This window comes from Emydura macquarii, unplaced genomic scaffold, assembly GCF_026122565.2.
Source record: "Emydura macquarii macquarii isolate MOO-44397 ecotype Brisbane River unplaced genomic scaffold, CSIRO-AGI_Emac_v2 contig_71, whole genome shotgun sequence".
In the NCBI taxonomy this organism is placed as follows: domain Eukaryota; kingdom Metazoa; phylum Chordata; order Testudines; family Chelidae; genus Emydura; species Emydura macquarii.
In genome coordinates, this window is record NW_027130208.1 from 3,311,470 (window position 1) to 3,331,303 (window position 19,834).

At 44.5% G+C, this 19,834-nt stretch overlaps 1 protein-coding gene across 3 annotated transcripts in view; it reads left to right on the forward strand.

The window, feature by feature from the left end:
- Positions 1-7,142: 7,142 nt before the first annotated feature.
- The window catches only part of PTPRG (protein tyrosine phosphatase receptor type G), a 532,225-nt gene continuing 519,533 nt past the window's right edge, over positions 7,143-19,834 (forward strand). For all 3 annotated transcript variants that reach the window (XM_067541509.1, XM_067541517.1, XM_067541525.1), the window contains exon 1: positions 7,143-7,799. In XM_067541509.1, the coding sequence (XP_067397610.1) occupies positions 7,715-7,799 (85 nt within the window). In that variant the 5' untranslated portion in view covers positions 7,143-7,714. The remainder of the gene's footprint in view (positions 7,800-19,834) is intronic.

Sequence of the window (19,834 nt, forward strand, 5' to 3'; positions counted from 1 at the left end):
AATCTCAGGTGCAGGAAATTCACAGTGAAGGCAGAGCAGTCTAAATCACAACTGGGCTGAACTCTGCAGCCTGCATTTCACTTCTGCAGCATTGTGAGCTGAATCACCCAGCCAGATACACAGGCCAAATGCCCGATGAGTGCTTATCATGGCTGCAATACAGAAATGTTGTTTCTCCCAAAGTTTCCATGTGCCAGTGAAGGACCAGCAGCAGCTACCCAATACGGGCCTGATTCGCTTTTGCTGTGCAATCATTTGCACACTGCCAAATGATGCAGGATTACTACCCACCCACCCAGCAAAGTAGTATTTTGCACCCAACCTGCACAGGGGTAAATGTCCCCAGCAAGGGGTCAGGCAAGCAAGAATCACATCTTACACCTTCATTGGGACAAATGTGTCTCCAAAAGTGTGTGGTTTTGGGCAACCCACTTCTTTAATCTACCTTTCTCTCCATACCGACTGAATTGAAGAACATTTTATGTGACAGTGATATTCCATCCCTTATCACAGGTTAGAGACTGAGCCTGCCGTTAGTAACACACAACACTTCTCCTTAATTTACTCTTAGTAGGTCAGAGAGGAAAAGGTTTTTTTGGAGTCATTAAAGAGGGTGAGTGTGGAATGGAGCCTGGGCATTGCTTCTCCTGGATTTATGGTAGATCAGGTCTCAGTCATAGCCTAGGCAGGATTTTGTTACCTTGAAAATATCGCAAAACTGTATCCTGATCTTGCATGTGTTTATGACATGCACTGCGCTCACAGCTAGTGAGATGTTGGTTGGGAGTGGGCAGAAGAGACGCTACCTATCTGTTATGTTCCTTTCACTGGTGGCCTGTGTGGACAAAGTCTGAGTTTAATGCTTTGGTTGTAATGTTTTTAAATCCTTAGAAGATGTGTTATGTGCCATCCCAATCTCTGGAGGCAAAGGGGTGTTTGGAGTTTGTACAGACACGAGTATGGTTCATATCTTTGCCTCAGGAGACTCTGTTCTGTGGAATGCCCTTTCTTTCAACTTTAAAATTACTTCCAGGAGAGCCCTTCTTATGCATTTAAAACCCTTTTTATTTCTGAGGGCCTTCAGCATAGCACATTGATTTGTTTTTATGTTTTCGTACTTAGATGTCTTTTATATTTCTATTGCCTAGGGCATTACTTGATGGATAGGTACCTAATAAATGTAATTATTACTTATTATGATTATCTTAGCCATATAAGCTCCCTTAGGTGTTTTCTGAAATTCACAACCAACCAAACACTTCAGAATGAGCACTTTTGCCTTAGGAGATCAGCAAAACTTCCTGGATTCCAGTAGTCACTTCCTCATGCCTGCATGTAAGCCTTCAGACCTCCTCAGCATTTGAGAACATTTTGCTAAATTAATATTTCCCATGATCTCCTTACCAAGTCCACCATCTCTCTAGACTTACATGACCTTTCCCTGTCGAAAGGATTCTTGCTTTTCCAGACGTGGGGTATTCAAGGCTTACGGTGTAACAATATATTACTAAAGCCTCTAAACAAGTTTCTGCTAATGAGGAAAAACTATTGTGTGTTATCTCATTGAATTCAGCCTTTAACTCCTCAAAGCTTTTAAAAGGTATATGAGGCTTTTAAAAGATATATGGGGTGAGCGCTGTAATTATAGCGCTTTTTTATCACCGATGTAACTATCGTCTACAAAACTTCCTAGTGTAGACAAGGTCTTAGTGATCATCCCCATGAACATATTTATCTTCTGCAAACTCCAAGCCAATTCCTTACTGCCCTTCACCTTGTGTAGTCCTTTACACCACTGCAAATTGCATGCAAAATGTTGCCATTCTGATTTGACAGCCTTTGGTGCCCACTTTGCATCCGTTCATCTTGCCCTGGGGCAAATGACTATACAGAAGGTTCTGAGCAGCAGTAAATCAGGCCCTCCCTTCCTTGGGGCTCAGCATTTTTCACTTACATGCTTGCTGGGCTTACCATTGCATCGGGCATAGCGATTTTTTTCTTTTTTTAAATAATAAGAGGGAATTTGTGCATCTGTCTCTCACACACACACCCAAACTCTTAGTGAGTGCCTTCCTTGTCTATGGGTTACCACAGTACATTGAACCAGAGGTCCTTTTGAATGAACTAAACTCACAAGAGATCAGTCTGCCCCTTCACTGTGCCAGTTGCCGACACAGAGTTTTATAGAACAAAGCCATTTTGGGGACTCTTTTAAAAAAGGTCTATGTGACTTCAAGACCAGCATGAGGCTTTCATGTGGCTATCTCATCATATGAGCCACTCTCTGCTCTGAAAACTTTAGCCGAAGGGTAGCCTATGGAGGGGATGTCTTTATGGACCATGAGGAAGGAAACGTATTGGTCTTCCAGCGGAACCATTGCAAACATTAGGGCAGATTGGCCAATCAAGATATTTTTGGGTATCATACAAGTAAATGTTCTGAAGTCGTTGTCCATATTTTAGGTGGCAGATGTGCTGCCTAATAAACAATATTAGCAATAATCTATGACCTACACTACAATATATCTTTACTTAGAGTTCACATCACCTTTCAACACGCTTCATTCCATTTTGTTTAATGCATCTTTCTGGATTAATCTATTTTTTATGTCTTCATAAATCAAACAACACAGCATGTTGCTATGATTACAATGAAATAAAGGCCCCTTTTTTCTTCCAGCTACTTTGCTTGCCCTCCACGTCTGTTTCTCAGCAGGTTCTCAGATGCCATGTAAGACTTTTAATGCCTCACAACACACTTCAAGAGGAATGAATCTGTCCTGAGGCTATGGGAAAGTAGCTCTACTGATAAAATAATCTGTGAAACTCCAAATTCAGCACTCCTCCATTCCTTCCTTTGCAAGGCTACTGAATTAATCTGGAATCTTATAACACACACACATGACTTCTTGTAAGCTGAAATGTAGCCTCTGCTCCTAGGTACTTCATGATGATGCTCTCTCTCGCTCTCTGAGCCAAATCAGTTAGTGTAAATCAGTGTCACACTGCTGAAGTCAACGACTCTAATGGAGCTATGCTGCTTTACACCAGCTAAGGATGTAGCCTTTTGTTTTAAAATGTTACAAAATATAAGTTGCTATGTGCGGATTTCCCTCCCTTCCCCTCAGTTTTTATCCTCCCCCCACCCAGTTCTTTATACAGCCATTATACATATTAACAAGCCCTGGCTTGGAAATGATTAATGTTATTAATATTCTTCTAATTCAATAATCCTCATATTTGAACTACTTGCAATATTTTTCTGCTTTCTTCAGCTTTCCACTAATTCAAACATATGACAAATGTGAGTCTTGGTTTCAGTTTTCTATTATTTCCCTTGTCTGATCAAATAAATTAACAGACTGTCATTCTTTTCCCAGGAGTGATGCCCATATGTCGAGGAAGGCAGGGTAAAAATATTACCTGTTCAAACAGAAGGAGATAAAAGTTATCATACATTATTCACTCTTCCATGCAAACCAGACAGAGATGCTGATCCTACTTCTTTCACCTTGACAGTGCCCACCACGTTTAATGGTATATATTGCAAGATTTGCAGAATCCACATCAGTCTGTTCTTCCTTGAACTATATTATAATTTCTCCTTACAGTCCCTTCTTATCTCTTCATACAGTAGCAGTTACTTTAATCACACACAATGGCAGTAGTTACTTTAAACAATGGGAAAGAATCGACTGTCCTCTTTAATGCACATTCCTCCCAGCCAGGTGGCATCAGTATTTCAGGGCTGCATGCTGTTGAGGCATTTTTCTCTATTTGGACAATCAAGGAAAATCTTCAGAATGATTCCTACCTCGACATTGTTGTTAGACAATGTGCCATAGGCAAAGAGCTGCTGCAAGAAATGGATTCTCGTTTAACCTGCATTGCATCCCATTCTCCAGACTTCTGTCATACATCTTTACCGTTCTTCTACCCGCCAAAATTGCTAATGTAAAAAGAAAGCTACTTGCCTGGCTACAGGTCTCTGTTTGATACATTATGATGTAATGATTGATCTGCAGCTGTAGGAAAACTGGGTTATACACACTGTACTTTTAGCATGCTGAACCGAAACTTCTGCTCCTCTCTTCTTTTCTCTCATTTTAAATATTTCATAGATGTAAAAACCTGAAGGAACCATTAGGATCCTCTAGTCTGATCTCCTCCATTTGTTTTAATGGGGCACAGCTCTTTACAAAATATGCCTTACAAAGATATAGGGGATAATTTGCTATATGAATTCAGGCACTAACGCCAAAGGCTTACATACTTATATCTCAGTTCTGTGTGTTTGTTCTAAGGATGGAAACGTATAAAGCAAAACTCCAGGTTCAAATTGGTTTCAAAATTTTCACTTACTCATCTAGAAAGACATAGGTTAACATAAAATGACTGATTTATTAATTTTTTTTAAAAAACCACTATGGTCTCAGTAACTTTCATTAATGATTTTGCATCAGTGAGAATAATTAATGCAAATTGCATTTTAAAAAAACAGTTACTTTGTTCTGCCCTTATGAGACTGCAATTGCTTTTTAATTGCTTTTTTCAAATAGTGTCATCTGTTGAACTTCCATTTACAGTCCCAGTTTAACACACCAGTCTACCACACTTTTGCAGAGAAAACCTTTGTTAAAGTAGAAGCTCTTGCTTTACCTATCGCAGTGGTTTCAGAAATGTCAGGGTTGGGGTGCTGAAGAGAGAACATTGCTCAGGTTCTCCAATGTGTGTGGACTAGTTGAACATCTGTGCCCCCCCCCCCCCATTTGCATAGGAAGAGAAAATGGATGCAGTTTTTCCTTTACTTTCCAGCTACTTTAAACTAAATTCCACAGACAAAAACCACCTACTTTGAGAGCTGATTTAGAGACTACGGTATTTGTCGATTTCCTCAGGCCTTTGGGTTTGGTTGCACATTAGTCTTTATGTAAGGGCCTTGATTCTACATTCCTTGTGCACCCAAAACACTCATGACCACAGTGGCAGTTTTGAGTGTGCAAGGACTTTAGGATCAGCCTCTAATTCTGAGCTGTGCTTCATAGCAGGCACAACCTGGAGAGGGGGAAGGGCGGGAGAGGCTGAGCAAAGGTGAACCTAAGACACCTTTGTGTCTCCTGCATTTGGATCCCTTAGGGCTGCAGTACATTCTACTCTACGTCCTATCCGCTGGTGACTCTGGGTTCAAATTCCTGCACACTGGAGTGCAGAGTTCTTTCATGGTGTGTAATGTGGAGGAGTGAGAGAGGGGGACCCTCCCTGCATAGCTTTCACTGCATCCCAGGCCCTTTTGTGGCAACAGGGACAAAGCTGGGATTTGCCCTGGTTGAACCGGGCAAAGACTCTCCAGCCTGCAGGTACAAGAAAACTCACTGAACTGTTGCCGATTGCAAGCCACCATTGTGGTGATTATGACCCGCTGCTAATGCCACCCTTACAGCAAGGCTTGTGTTTGTGTCCCTCCCACGGGCATAACCATTCCAATGGCTTGGGTAAATAATGTTCTGACTTAATTTGGTTTGTTCCTTCTTCCCCTCCATCCCCCCCCTTCCAAGCAATGGTTTGAAAAGAACTCATAGATGAAAGAAACTGCACCTAAATAAAGGTAAGACAAGGCCACCACAGAACAAAAGCATCAGTGATTGCTCCAGTCCCAGATCAATCATGTGACTTGTATTGCTTCCTGGACTGGAAAAAAAAATCTGTAATAATAAAAAAAAAAAAAAAAAAAATCAGACAAAAACTGTGTCTGAATAAAGTTGAAGTTTTGAGAGAAGGCAACAAATCCCGATGAGCTCAAGTTAATACTAAAGATAATTCATTTTCAATTCATACCATTGTCTGTTTCCCAGGCAAAGTTATCATTCACTTAGAATCCCTAGTCTATTGCTGGGCTAGCTATCAAGCCTAACTGGAAAGTAGTGTTTAAAGATAGATTTTACCTGCTTCAAAAAATAAAAAAAGATGCTAGTGTATTATGTTGTGTGGGGTCTCCAGCCATAACCAGAAGAATAATGTACATTACTCAAAAAGCCAGCCTGCTAGAGTGTGCATTAAGGGCGGTGTAAGAACATAAATAACTTCAAACAGATACAATTTAGATAAGAGTGAGAAATTTTAAATTACAAATGGCAAATTATCTTGACTCAATTACACATTTAATCAAAAACTACCCCGCACTAGTTAGAAACAGTAGAAAGGCAAAACACTGTGCTTATAACTAGAACGTGATACAATCTAACAGTCTAAAGGAAGGGACAAAACTCATTACAGATAAGCGGCGCTCCCATTTCCCCCGGATGGCTTTTTATTTAAACGCCAGGGCTAAACAAGGAAATCGCTCCCAAGTATCTGCCAGAAACCAGCCTCGCCTCTGGGCGCTGCTGGATTCCGGTCGTCGCAATGGGCTCCTTTTAGCCTCCCCTCTGCTCCCGAGATCGGGATCCTGGGATGCTCAGTGCATTAAAAAACCAGCAGCAGAAGTCTCAGGCCGTTCTCCGTCTCATTCTGCATCGGATTAAAACCGCCGCACACCCGTCCTGGCGTCCGCTCTTGTGTCTCGCTCCTTAGCCAGGCTCCGGCCACAGCGGTCGATATTGCTTGAAACCCCCCCTGCGGTCAGGAAACCGGCACGGACATGCGGCCGGCACCGGCCTGACCGACGGGCCAAGGGCTGGGAGGGACGCGCGGCTCTTTGCCTTTCGGGGGGGGGGGAGACGGTGCGTGTGTCTGCGGGTTCGCGGGCGAGGGGCTGTGTGCGTGTGTGTGTGTGCGTGCGTGTGTGAGAGCCGGGCGTGTGTGTGCGCAGACACACACACACACACACACACACACACACAGAGGTGTGTAGGCACACAAAGAGGTGTGTCGGCACACACACACACACACATGCTGCCGCAGACCGAACAGATTCTCTCTCTCTCACACACACACACACACACACACACACACGTTCACATGCAAGCGCCGCCGGGGTTCCCAGCGGAGTGACAGGCAGACCGCGGGGAAGGGGGTGCCGTGCGCACTGCCCCTTTAAGAGCCGCGGGGGCGCGCAAAAGCCCCCCTCCCACCCTTTCTCCCCGCGCGCCCCCGCCTCCTCGCTCGCGCGCTCTCTCTCTCTCTCTCCCCGCTTTAAAGTGTGAGCCAGGCGGCGGGCTCACACGTCCCCTCGCGCCCGCCGGCATGGAGCGTTCCCCGCCGCTGCCGCCGCCCGCCCGGCCCCGCTGCCGCTGCCGCCCGGCAGCCCCAACTGCCCCGGGCAGGGACTGAGCCGCCACAGCCCGCCCCAGCCCCGCCGGGGGGTTTGTTCCTGCCGCCGCCGCCGCCGCTGCCATGGCTTGGCCCGGGAAGTCGCTGCCCGCATGAAGCGCGGGGGAGAGCCCCAGCCCCAGCCCGGCCCCGCCGCTCCGCCTCCCGCCGCCGCTGCCGCTTCCAGGGACTGAAGTTCTGCGCTCGCCCCGCGTCGCTGCCGCCAGGCCGGGGGCAGAAGAGGGGCTCGTTGCTGCTGCCGCCGCCGCCGCCGCCGCCGCCGTGCGGGGCTCTCCGCTCCCCCTCGTGTGGCCCGGCCCCGGGCGGTGTCGGGGGGAGCGACCGGGGATTGGGGAAGGGCCGGGGCGGCCCAGCGGAAACTTCCTCCCTCCCTCCCCGCCGGCAACTTCCAGCCTCGGCCCCGCTCCCGGCTCCCCGCTTTCGATGTGCGGCGCCCGGTGTGGACATGCGGAGGCTACTGCAACCGTGTTGGTGGATCTTGTTCCTCAAAGTCACCGGCTCCGCGCTCCACTACGTGCTGTGCCTGCCCGGTGAGGGCCGCCCGCCCGCCCGCCCGGCCGGCCGGGGTGTGTCGGTGGCTGCGGGGGGGTCCCCGGGGCGAGTGGCCCGGCCTGGCGCGCGCGCGCTCTCTCTCTCTCTCTCCCCCCCGTGGCTGTTCGGCCGGCGCAGCGCGGCACAGCCCGGCGGGTGAGGGGACCGGACCGGACCGGACCGGACCGTGCCCGGGCCAGGCTGCGGCCGGCGGCCGGGGCGGGCTTTGTCTGGCGAGCCGGGGGCAGGGAGCTTTCCCCCCCGCCCTGGCTTCCCGGTCACACTTCGCCCAACTTCGCCTCAGAGCGGGACCGGCCGCCGCAGACCGAGCCGCCCCCCCCGGTGTGTGTGTGTGTGTGTGTGGGGCGGGGGCAGAAGAACCGCGGCTGCCTCAGGCGCTCGGTCCCCGGCCGGGTCTGTCTGTCTGGGTCTGTCTGTCTGACCGACCGCCCGGAGCCAGCCGCCGCCTCAGCTTTGCCCGCTCGGCGGCCGCCTGCCCCACAGCGCCCGGGCGGCGGCGGCGAGACTCCAGCCCCTCGGCCAGCCCGGTTCGAGCCCGGCCCCTGCCCCTTCCTCAGCCCGGCCCTGGCGGGCGAGCGGGCTCCGGCCGGCTCGGCGGTGGCGCGGCGCTTTCCCCCTTCTCCCCCCTCCGCCCGGGCGTCAGCCGCTGCGGGGCGGAGGGCACCGGGCGCCCCGGCTCCGGGGCAAGCCCGCCACCCGCCCCTCTCCCGCCCCGAACTTAGCGGGGTCCTGCCGCTCCCGGGGCCTGAGCCCCGGCCCTGCCCGGCTGCGCTCTGCCGCCGCCCCCTTGAGCTGGGGAGGGGCCGGGGCTGGCGGGACAAAGGTGGGCTGGGCTGACTGGGCGAGCGGAGAGCCCCCGGCCCGGCCCGGCCCGGCTGCTGCTCGGTCCGCAGCGCGGGCGGGCGGCGCGGCAGGGAGCGGAGCCCGCTGCGGAAAGTTCCCCCCCATCTGCTCCCCATGGCCGAGGGGTGGGTGCATCCCCCCCAAATGTTGCCTCGTCGCCGCCTCTCAAGCGCGGTGGACTCGGGTCACAAGGAACATCCTCCGGGGGCTGCGGAGAGGAGGAAGCTTGCTGCGGGGCGGGGGTGTCTACTGGAGCCCCCCCACCCGAGCTAAGGAAAGTTAACATGTCAGGCTCGGAGGAGTCTGCTCTTCCATTTTCCGGAGCTGCAGTAACGCAGATGCACCCGCCGAGGCGCTGCTGAGCTTCTGTCTGTCTGTCTGCTTCCTCTCTGGCGAGCCCCCCGAACCCGCGCAGGCACCGAGGGGTCCCTCCTGAGCAATTACTCTAACGAACTGATCTCTAGTTAGACTGCGTGTCACTAACGTCCCCTCACTGCACACCGGCTGCTTCTCACTCTCACACGGTATGCCCGAACTCCGCTGGGAAAGACCCACGTCTAAAGCTGACCAGTTTCTCTACCCAAACATTTGGGCAACCCAGTTCTGCCACAATTTTTGTTCTCCCTGCGGTTTTTAAGGGGCACTGTCCATATGTGACTTCAGTGTCTTAGAGCACCCTCCAGAATACCTGATATCATCTTTTTTTTTTCCTTCTGTACATTCCTCTTTAAAATATCTAAGGGTTTTCCTGTTTTTCCTCTTTTTTTGTGTGTGTGTTATGAGAAACTTTGTCAAGGGAGGAATTGACTAGTGGGAACAATGAAATTGACTGCACACAGAGCTGTCCTATGCACAAGCTAGTGTGTGGGGAATCTGGAGGAACTTCTTTTTTCTTTTGCTTAGTGTAACTTGTTTCTTTAGTAGCTACAAAATTTTCTGTCAGATCTAAATTTTTTTCCATTTAAATAGTGGTAGCTTTTGGACTTGGTTGACTTTGGAAGTATCTTTAATTATTTTCTTTTCCCAGAAAAGTGAGCCAATTAAATATTTTGCAGGCTCTTCCTACTTGCTTTTTTAATGTTTGTTAGGCTTATTTTAAAAAATACTATGTCTTCAGAGCTATTAAAAATGGAAAGTTGTGTGACTGACCTTCTGATGCAATTTGTATTGTGGGTCACTTACAGGATATATGAAAAAAATAAAATCACTTTCTGGAAGCTTTCTAGTAACTTTCAGTTCTCTTTTAAAATACCCACAAGGATATGAGCAAATGGTTCTGTATACTCCAATCCCCTCCAGTAACTTATCTGATGATAAAATGATTTAAAGCAAAAATAAAATAAGCCAGAATGAGAGTTAAAACCTCCATCTGTTTGAAATTCTGCAGCTCTTGAGAAAAAACATTTATCTTCTTTGTATTGATTTCTTCTCCATTTCAGCCCTCAGAGTGAGGCCTTTCTCTCTGGTTCTGGTGTATATTATACAGTAATTACATCTAGAAAGCAGACTCTAGGAACAATTCAGGAAAACAAGGTCTGATGTATGCTTAATGTGACAGTAGTGTAAGAATAACTGATACATACCCATTGAGTTTGAACTAGATAATATTTGCATTATAGTTTGATGTGGATATATGCTCTGTTTGTATTTGTATATCCATGTCCATGTACTGTGTATAGCTAAATGATTTAATAAGGTTAGTAACTCTGACATAGCTATATAATACGTACAGATGCTATTCATCACAAGTCTTTGCTTGGAAAGCAAACTATTTTCTTAAGGCTTTTGTGGATGTAGTTCTCAGACACTGCTACCATGTTAGGCCTTGCTGACTTCATTATTTTAGGTTTTCTTCCAAACAGTGATCACGCTTGTGGGTTGGGCAAGTTAGAACATTAAGACAAATAAGGACATTGTAGCCTTTTCTACTGTGACCTGGTACATGAAAACTGCCAGCGGCAGGAAGGCTGTAGCGAGCTCCTCAGTGGACTAAAACTAAGTCAGTGTTGACAACACCAAATAGCAAATTGTCAGAACTGGTGTTGGTGGGGAATCCCTGCAAAAAATTAACCATTTAGCATCTGAAACAAAATCTTTCATGTCTTTCTTTTTTAAGCTTGAATTAAGAAACTTAGGGAATGCAGATGTTTGTTTCATGTAGAAAAACTTTATTTCCAGCTGCCTTTAAACTATATACAGACCACCACTTTGTCTCTTTCCCCAGATGATTAGTGAAGTAAGGTAGAATAAAGACATTGTAAGATAAAGTATGAGGTCATATAGAAAATAAACCTTTAACCTTTAGCAGTCCTTTAACAGACTTGTAATGGACTTGTGTAAATGACTTTTTTTTCTCTACTCCATCAATAACAATGAGGAAAGACGGTTGTCCTTGTTTGAAAATATATATTAGAAGCTTTTGCTCTTCCTGCAGTGCTAGAGCAGTACATGTAACTACGAACTTGGCACTGATAATTGCAATGGTTAATAAATCAAACTAAGATGAAGTAAAACAATTGTTGCTATGGGGTTTGTTCACCTATGCAGCTGAATTCAGTATGCCAGTGAATAAGAAAAGGCCTAAATATAAACAGTACAATAGCATCCTTAATAATCTGTTTCTCACTCTTTCACTGAGAAGAGAATAATCTCTGTTCCAGTAAAGAATGTTTGTGTTCCAGTACACACTTGATAACTAGTATAGTATTAAACCTGGCATCTATGGAGTGATAAGCTTGTTTTCTGTTTTCTTAGGAGAAATGTGTAAAAGAAGGTGGATTACCCAAAAAAATATAAACAAAACTGACTGACTTGATTAGTTACAGATTTAGTTCAGTGTTGACCTAACATATATCAGCCTCCAACTTTTTTAAAGGCATGATCGTGGTGGTTTTTTTAGTCTTTTTTTGCTGAGTGAAGAGCTAATTTCTTCTATTTGGGGTGGAAAAATCTAGTATTGTTTTGGTCTGTTTTCTAGGAGTTTGTGCTTTTGAGGTAATCAAATACCACTTTTAAATCTGGAAATGTGCTGAATTAGACTGGCCTTGTTTTCCAAGGTTTTCTAGAGCAAGGTGTGTGCTCATGAACTTCCCTTTCGTAGAGAAATATGGAATGTACAGGAGAGGGCTCTCCAAGACTTTATTTAGTCCTGTGGCTTTTATGAAGATGACATGTCTTACATTTTAATTATTCTCATTTTCAATGCCTTCTAAATATGCTTTATGTTCCAGGAAGTGGCTAATGGAGTCCTTGCTGATGCAGAATGTCAAATACTCCTTTCTTTTTCCTTGTGCACTGGGAGCTGAGCTTGTTGGTATGCTTCTAAAGAGAAAACTAAGGAAGAGCTTTGATATCGTTAGCAGGCTTATAGAAACTGATTCACAGCTAACAGTGCCAGAACATAGCTTTGTAAAATCTTCAAGTGATGCTGGAAACTGAGTATACAAATAGCCACAGCAAGTGTAATTTGGGGGGAAAGGGGAGTTCAGTCCGTTCAAAGTGGGGTGGGGGAGAGTAATCCATTTTCAGAGGATAGAATAGAATTTCAATGTCCCAGACTGCGGTGATCGTGATGCTGTAAATTTTTTTGTTAGTTGTCTGATGATATTTATGGGCTATATAAAGCCATCGTTTTCAACTAGTTGGGATCAGGCCCTGTTCTGGGCCTTCTATTTTTAAGGGTGAAGACGTGAGGTAGCTCTGTGTGCGTGTGCGCGCTTCTCCTCTCTCTCCCCCCCCCCCCCAACCTTTCTCTTGAGAGAGGTTCATTTCAATATATGTTAGTTATAGGAAACTGGTGCAAATCGCTTTTTATCACACTTTGGGAAAAGAGGAGCCTTTACTCAGAACTAATGAAGGACTTGAATAATCTAACATGGAGACTTGATGTTCATCAGCCAGTCTGTGCAATAGCTTCTGATTAGCCTACTGAGAACAGCTGTTGGACAAATAGGTCCTGGCTAAGTTGTGATGTCCCACTGTCTGTTCCATCCTCACTGAAAAAGTTGTGGAATTGGGGGAGCAGTGCAGTTCAATACATCCTAAGAAATCTCAGTTGTCAAGGAGTATGAGGTGGCTTCTGTGGGGAGTGTCAACTTTATATCAGCAGCATGGGGCAAAATCCTGGCTTCATTGAAGTCAATGGCAGAGCTCTCTCTGACTCTTAAAGGGGCTAGGATTTTACCAGGGGTGTTTCTTTCCTTGTATATACTTACACTTGCATAATTTTAAAAAACAGTAAGGTTTTAATTAACATGAATAGTTTTCATTCTCTATTAAATTGTAGAAAATACGATGACCGTATCCGTGTTCTGATCAGCATTTAAGGAGTAACATGCTGATAGCTTTTTGGAAAGAAAGCATTGTTAAAGTTGGCTCTAATTTAAATGTTTGAGTTTTATGGTTAAATTGAAGAAACAGCTTCAAACTATTAATCTCAACTATCTTTGGAACAAATGCTAATCTCTTGGCGCCGGCTTTTTAGCAGCCAACTGAACATGTGGCATGATGTGCTCGGAAGCCTAAGGGTATAGTAATAAAATTGCACTTTATCTAATATATAACCTTAATATGAGGAATTATGAGAATGAGACTAATTTCTGTTTGCTTTTAAGTTACTGTATTTTAATTTTATTACAAAACATACATCATAGTTGCTGTTATGTTCTGACGAACTGCGACTCTTTATACACTCACATGGCAGCAAGCAGTCATTCTTAAGGCTTAATTATATAGTGCTTTTAAATATTTCACTAATTTTTTTCTGCTGTCAAGGAGCCAATCTTGAACCTTTAAGGCCAGTTTTTTACAAGATATTTAGGCTCCTGGTAGGATTTTCAAAAGTGCCTAAAATCCCGGTAGGCACCCTATCTACATCTTAAGGTGCTTGCTTACTCACCTTTTAAATCTGAGCAAGGGCCATATTTTTAACTCCAGCAAATTGCCATTCACTTTTTGAGTAAAATGAGTCCTGAGTAAAACTGTGAGCCTGATTTACTTTATAGAACACGGAGATGGATGTAACTCCCATTTTTTAAATTTAATTTTTTTTTTAGTGGCGTGACTCTTTGTTAACATTGGCATATGCAAGCTTCCTGGGGAGATTGAGGTTTGGGAGGCCAAGTATACAAGGAAAATATAAATTCTTGTGCATGTACTGCTCAGACTGCATTTCTGACCTAACAAGGGGAGCCTGTTGCATGGTCCACCTGGTAAGGCCAATTGATAAGACCAGTTCTGGTTGGAAGCCCTAGTTTCTCCATTTGTATATTAATATTCCTTTAATGAAAGAAAGGAAAATTAGCATGTAGGTAGCTGGTGGGTTTTTTTTAATAATATGGTCGGATTAGGGCCCTGTTGTGCTAGGTGCTGCGCAAACACAGGAAGACACAGATCCTGCCCTGATGAGATTACAGATGACCCTCCATCTTCCTTCCTGCCAGAAGCCAACAGTGGAAGGAGGGAGAAAAAGCAAATCAAGCGATCAAGGATGTTTGAGAGATGAATTCAAACTGGAACAAGTGTAGAGAAGGACTACTAGGATGATCTGGGGAATGGGAAATCTGCTTTATGAGAGGAGACTCAGAGCTTGGAAGAAGGCTGAGGGGAGAGATGATTGCTGCCTATAAATAAATCAGAGGGATAAATACCAGGGAGGGAGAGGAATTATTTAAGTTCAGCGCCAATGTAGACAAAAGAACAAATGGATATAAACTGGTCACCAGGAAGTTTAGACTTGAAATTAGACTAAGGTTTCTAACCATCAGATGAGTGAAGTTCTGGAACAGCCAAAGGGAGCAATGGGGGCAACAAACCTAGCTGGCTTCAAGACTGAGCTTGATAAATTTATGAAGGGGGTATGGTGTGATGGGACAGTCTAATTTGGCAATTAATTGATCTTTGACCACTAGCCGTAAATATGCCCAATGGCCTGTGAAGGGATGTTAGATGAGGTGGGTTCTGAGTTACTTCAGAGAAATCTTTCTGGGTGTCTGGCTGGTGAGTCTTGCCCACGTGCTCAGGGTTTAGTTGATTGCCATGTTTGGGGTTGGGAAGGAATTTTCCCCCAGGGCAGATTGGCAGAGACCCTGGTTTTTTTTTTCACCTTCCTCTGCAGCAGGGGTCACTTGCTGGTGGATTCTCTGTATCTTGAAGTCTTTAAACCATGATTTGAGGGCTTCAGTAACTCAGTCACAGGTTAGGGGTCAATTACAGGAGTGGATGAGTGAGGTTCTGTGGCCTGCACTGTGCGGGAAGTCCAGACTAGATCTTCATGGTCCCTTCTGACCTTAGAGTCTGAGTGAGGGATGACATGGCGGCTGCTATTCCTTTTGTCTTTGTCATATGTTTTCTTTCTTTGTTATGGGAATGACAGGAAGTGAGTAACTAGGAATGCGTGTGGGGAACGGGAAAGGAGACCTGTTACAGTGATGCCTGGCTTCATTCTAATCAGCATAAGTTATGGGTTTTTTTTGTTTTTTTTTTTTAATTTTTTTACTGAACAGGTTCACCTTAGAGAAATTAGCCTCCCAATAAACTATGGCTAAAAGTATAACCGGGTAATGGGTGGCTTTTTTCCCCTCATGTCGTGCATATTTAAGTATGTTTGGGAACTGGCGTATTAGAATTCTTAATCAAGTAATTTGGATAGTGATGGACCATTTTATAGAACGCTGGCTGCAGCATACGCCTGCCAGTAGCAGTGACACATGAAATCTTCCCTGATGTGAGGTGCTGCAGTTCTTTGGTGCATAAATGTTGCTGTAATACCCAAGTACATATATCCTCTGCAAATTGCTGCTTTTGGGGATTTTGCATTGGTAGTATGGAAACCTTTATAAGGAAAATCTAGGTTTTGAGACTAGTATACTTAGCTTAACAAAGCTGCTTTGATTATCCTTTTCTGTGCTTGTGGACACTTGAATGAAACCTGGACACAGGAGGAGCTACACTGGTATTTAGGAGCAAAATATTGGCCATTATTTGGTCATGTGGCAGCTGTTGGTGCTTTTTTCTGATAAAAAGCATGCCTGTCTTCTCGATAGAATGCTTTTAAAGCTCTTCTGACAGCCAGCTTATTCTGGTGAAAAAGAGGAAAGCTATCTGATCTCCTTTGCTCACAAAAACGGACAGTAGCACAGGGTATTTTTTTCTCTTTTGGAGAGGAAGAAAGACTGATAAAATGCCACAGTGCTTTAATCAAAACAGTGCTTCATAACGTGTCCACATAAAAGTGCCTAAGTATTGGATTATTGCCCTTCATCTTTCTTCAGACTTAAAACTGGCATTTTTGCTGTATGGCTGTGCCACCTATTCAGAAAACAAACACAAAAAACTACATTAGCCTCCCTTTGAAAAGAGGAGGCTAAAAAAGAATACAGAAGGACATAAACTGAAGAAGCTCATGACTCGTGAGCTCCCAAACCTCCTCTCAAAAAGAGGTCAGCTTCACATTGTGTAAAAACACTTCCATTCTGATTTTTTGCAGTTTGTTACTCACTTGGTGCTGGTGCCAGTGACTATGCCTTGTACAGGGCAATGATAGTGCATGGTACAAGGCAGTGGTGACCTTGGGGCCATTAAGTGTTCTCAGAAAGTCTTCAGCAAGGATACTCATTTAGTGCCTCCAAAGACTGCTGCTTGGTGGAAATCCTTTGTGCGCTATATTCTGAAGAGCGTTCTAAACACAGCCCTGTACAACTGGAGAGACCCTCACTAGTTTCTGCTCTTTGGACTTAAAAATGGCCCTTTTGACATCCTAAGAGGTACTGCAACCTGATAAGGAGTCCGAGAATGAAGACATCAGAGGTATTCTCAGATACAGATCTTGGCCAAAATTTTTCAAAAGTGACTAGTGGGTTTTGTTGTGTGTGCGCGCACGTGTGCTTCAGTTTTTTTGAAGGGTCCGACTTGAGACACTGTAATGTGGTAAAAATGTCAAAAGCTCCTGAGTCCCAGTTCCTAAGTCACTTAAATGATTTTGAAAACTTTGTCTTGGAGCTACTACAGAGGCAAACTAGAAATAACAGTAAAACCTATAACCTGGAGATTCACAGTGCAGGAACACCTTTCAAATGCTGCATCCATTTAATCAGTGAAATGACAGAGCCAGAGCAATAGTTTGACAGATCAGAGTCTCTGTATTGCTCACCAATTAATAATTTTCAATATTATTTTTACAGTAAAATTTACACATAAATATTCTAAACACATGCTTAACATATACCTAAAATTTGCCTGTTGATGGCAGTTGCATCATATTCTAATTGGTGAGAATCACTAATGAGAGTACTCAAGATCTAAAATTAGTTGTTTATTTTTCCTTTCTTCTGTGCCCAAGGGTTTTGCATCAGATTATGTGGCTTCTGTATAACTGTTTGTATTTCAAAGCAACACCTTTCCTGAATTTTTAGCTATTTAAGTAAGTGTTAACTGTGTGGGCTCAGTGACAGCAGTTTCAGAAACTGTGACTTTTTAAATTGTTTCTTACTACATTGTTGATGCATAGTAAAGTGTATCTCTTTTGTTTACTGTGAATAAATTCATTGTTATCTATGTAAACCATGGGTGCAACTGTGTGATTATCATATAATGTCTCTTCTTACTATGGGGCAGATCCTCATCTGATGTAAATTGTCATCGCTCCACTTGGTTAAATGGAACAATGACAAGTTACAGTACCAGCTGAGATTCTGCTCCATAGTCATCTTGGTGGGATGGAAAGGGTGGTCTTGAAAAAGGTTGCATATTAAAACTATGGATTTTGTTTATTTTGGTGTGTTGAATGAGATCATCACAAAGAATCACAATTTGCTGAGAACATAACAGCAACTATGATGTGCCTTGTAATAAAACTAAAATACAGTAACTTTGTCTTGCTCTTTTTTGAGTTTATTTGTAAAAATACCAAGTCTACATTCTGTTGGTTTTTTTTATTAAGACCCTAAATGTGGGCAAGCCATGATCCTTCACCAGAGCTCATTTGCATGGCTTGGCCGTGTTGCATCAAAGGTGCACAATTTTTTGTTAACTATTGGAAGGCTTTTGTTTTGTGTGTGTCATGAAATGCAGAGCAGCATCTTTGTGTGGCTTCTTCTCATTGTAAAGCTACCTCAGATGGTATGCCTTCCTATGGAATTCTAACCTCTCTAAAATTTCCCAATTCACTGTTGACAGTTGTTATGCAATCATAGATATTTTTCTTAAAAAAAAATTGTGTAGAGAAATACTTTTAAAGAGAGATTTCCCCTACTCCAACTCTATAAAGACATAAGGTGCTCATTTCATAACATTAAATGAGATGTGTTCCTTCCCAAAAGTATTCCATTTACTAACTGTTCTCTTGTGTCTTTAGAATCTGTAGCTAGTTAATCCATATAATGGCTTCCGCTACATCATGTAGATGCGTACCTCTCTTTCTGAGGGAATACATTTTATTTTGAAATCGCCAAAATTTTGTTCACCTTTCTGGAGCCCTGCAATGCCCCAGAGGGTACTGGCAGGAAATAGTGTGTGTGTGTGTGTGTGTGTGTGTGTGTAAGCTGTATTGGTCACATGACTAGTGATGAAGTGATGTGTGGGAAGGTGTGCAGAAGTGCTGCTGCTTTAGTTGACTTTTTTTGTTAAACTTGCTCTTCTATGCAGTCTTCTTTTAAATGTATGGTAAGTGCACCCACAGTTTTGGATGGTCATCCTTTGGTGTGAAGTCCATATAAAACTGACATGTAAATAGCCAGTAATTTATCTTCCACAATAAGTACTAACCAAAAAAAAAAAAAAGTCCTGGCTAAGACTGACTGCTTCCTCACTTGAGAATGTCTGTCTGTCTGCCTGTCTGTTGGCAAAATGACTTGCAATTTCAAGGTCGGTCTTAGACACCTGTTTCCACTCCTGTCTTCCAAATAAATTAGTGTACTTGGGCCATGTCTACACAGATCAGCAAAGCACATGATGAAGGTCTGATTTCTAAAGCACCCTGTGTACTAATTGGTCTGTGGGGACCCTGTTGGTGTGCACTGTTACTTAGTGTGTGTTAACAGAGTGCTGTTTCTGCACTGCATGAGGCCTCAGCAAGGTACAGACAATGGATGCAAACCTCAGGATGACGACAGCATGGATCACCTGTTTCCGTACTACAGTAATGCACACTTGGGGACTTTGTGTGCTCACCAGCAAAGTACATATGGATCAATTAGTGCACAGCACGTAAGTGTGCTCTAGAAATTACACCCCAGTAGTCTCCATGGCTGCTCCGTGTAGACAAGCCCTCAGAATGCTAGTTTTCTACAGTTAATGACTTGAAGCAATGTGGTTCAGCTACTGCGGTCCAAACCATGCAGCTATAGTGCGCTCTTATAAGGGATTAGTGGCCAAAAGCCCCTACATCTTCAGCTGGCCAAGAGATCTCTCATTTACCAGCATGCAGCTCCCTGGGATGACATGGATTACATTAAGGCTTGCATCCAGTGCACTCTACCTTGCAGAAACTTTATGTAATGTAGAACATGGCTCTCTTGAGTTGGGCAGACTAGTAAGCCTGTACCAACACCTGTGCATACTAGTCTGTGTCTGACAGTTGAACTTCTGGTGAAATTCCAAGGGCTGGCTACTCTCTGGCTGTAACCCATGGCAATCAATGCATTTTCTAAGAAGAAACTGCCTGCCCTCCCAATGGACATGTTGGTTTTCCTCTATGGGATCAGGGGTTCTTGCAACCTTCTTTTAAATGTCTGGTATCAGTCACTGTTGGTCAGAAGATTATTATTAGACAGGGCATTACTCTGATCTACTGTGGCAATTCTCATGCTCCCTTCTGTAAAGTGAGGGCACGGTTTCTAGACTTCTGCTCTGTCCTGTCATGACACTTGATTGTCCATTCCAAAGACTAGGCTTACTGGAGCATGAAGCAGGTTGTAGTCAGTGGTGTGCTTTTTGCCTTGGAAGACCATTGATTTCTGCTAGACCCATGTCTGAGTAGGGTTGGCTGCTTCTGGAGTGCTGTGTGAGATTCCTGTCTGCTCCGACTTTTGAGAACATTGGATAGAAACCTCCTAGCCTGTACAGACTTGTTCAGGTATCACCAGTGAGGGAAGCCTTGTAATATAATTGCTCATGTGCATGCCTGTTGGGGTGGGGTGTGTGTGTGTGTGTGTGTGTGTGTGTGTGTGTGTGT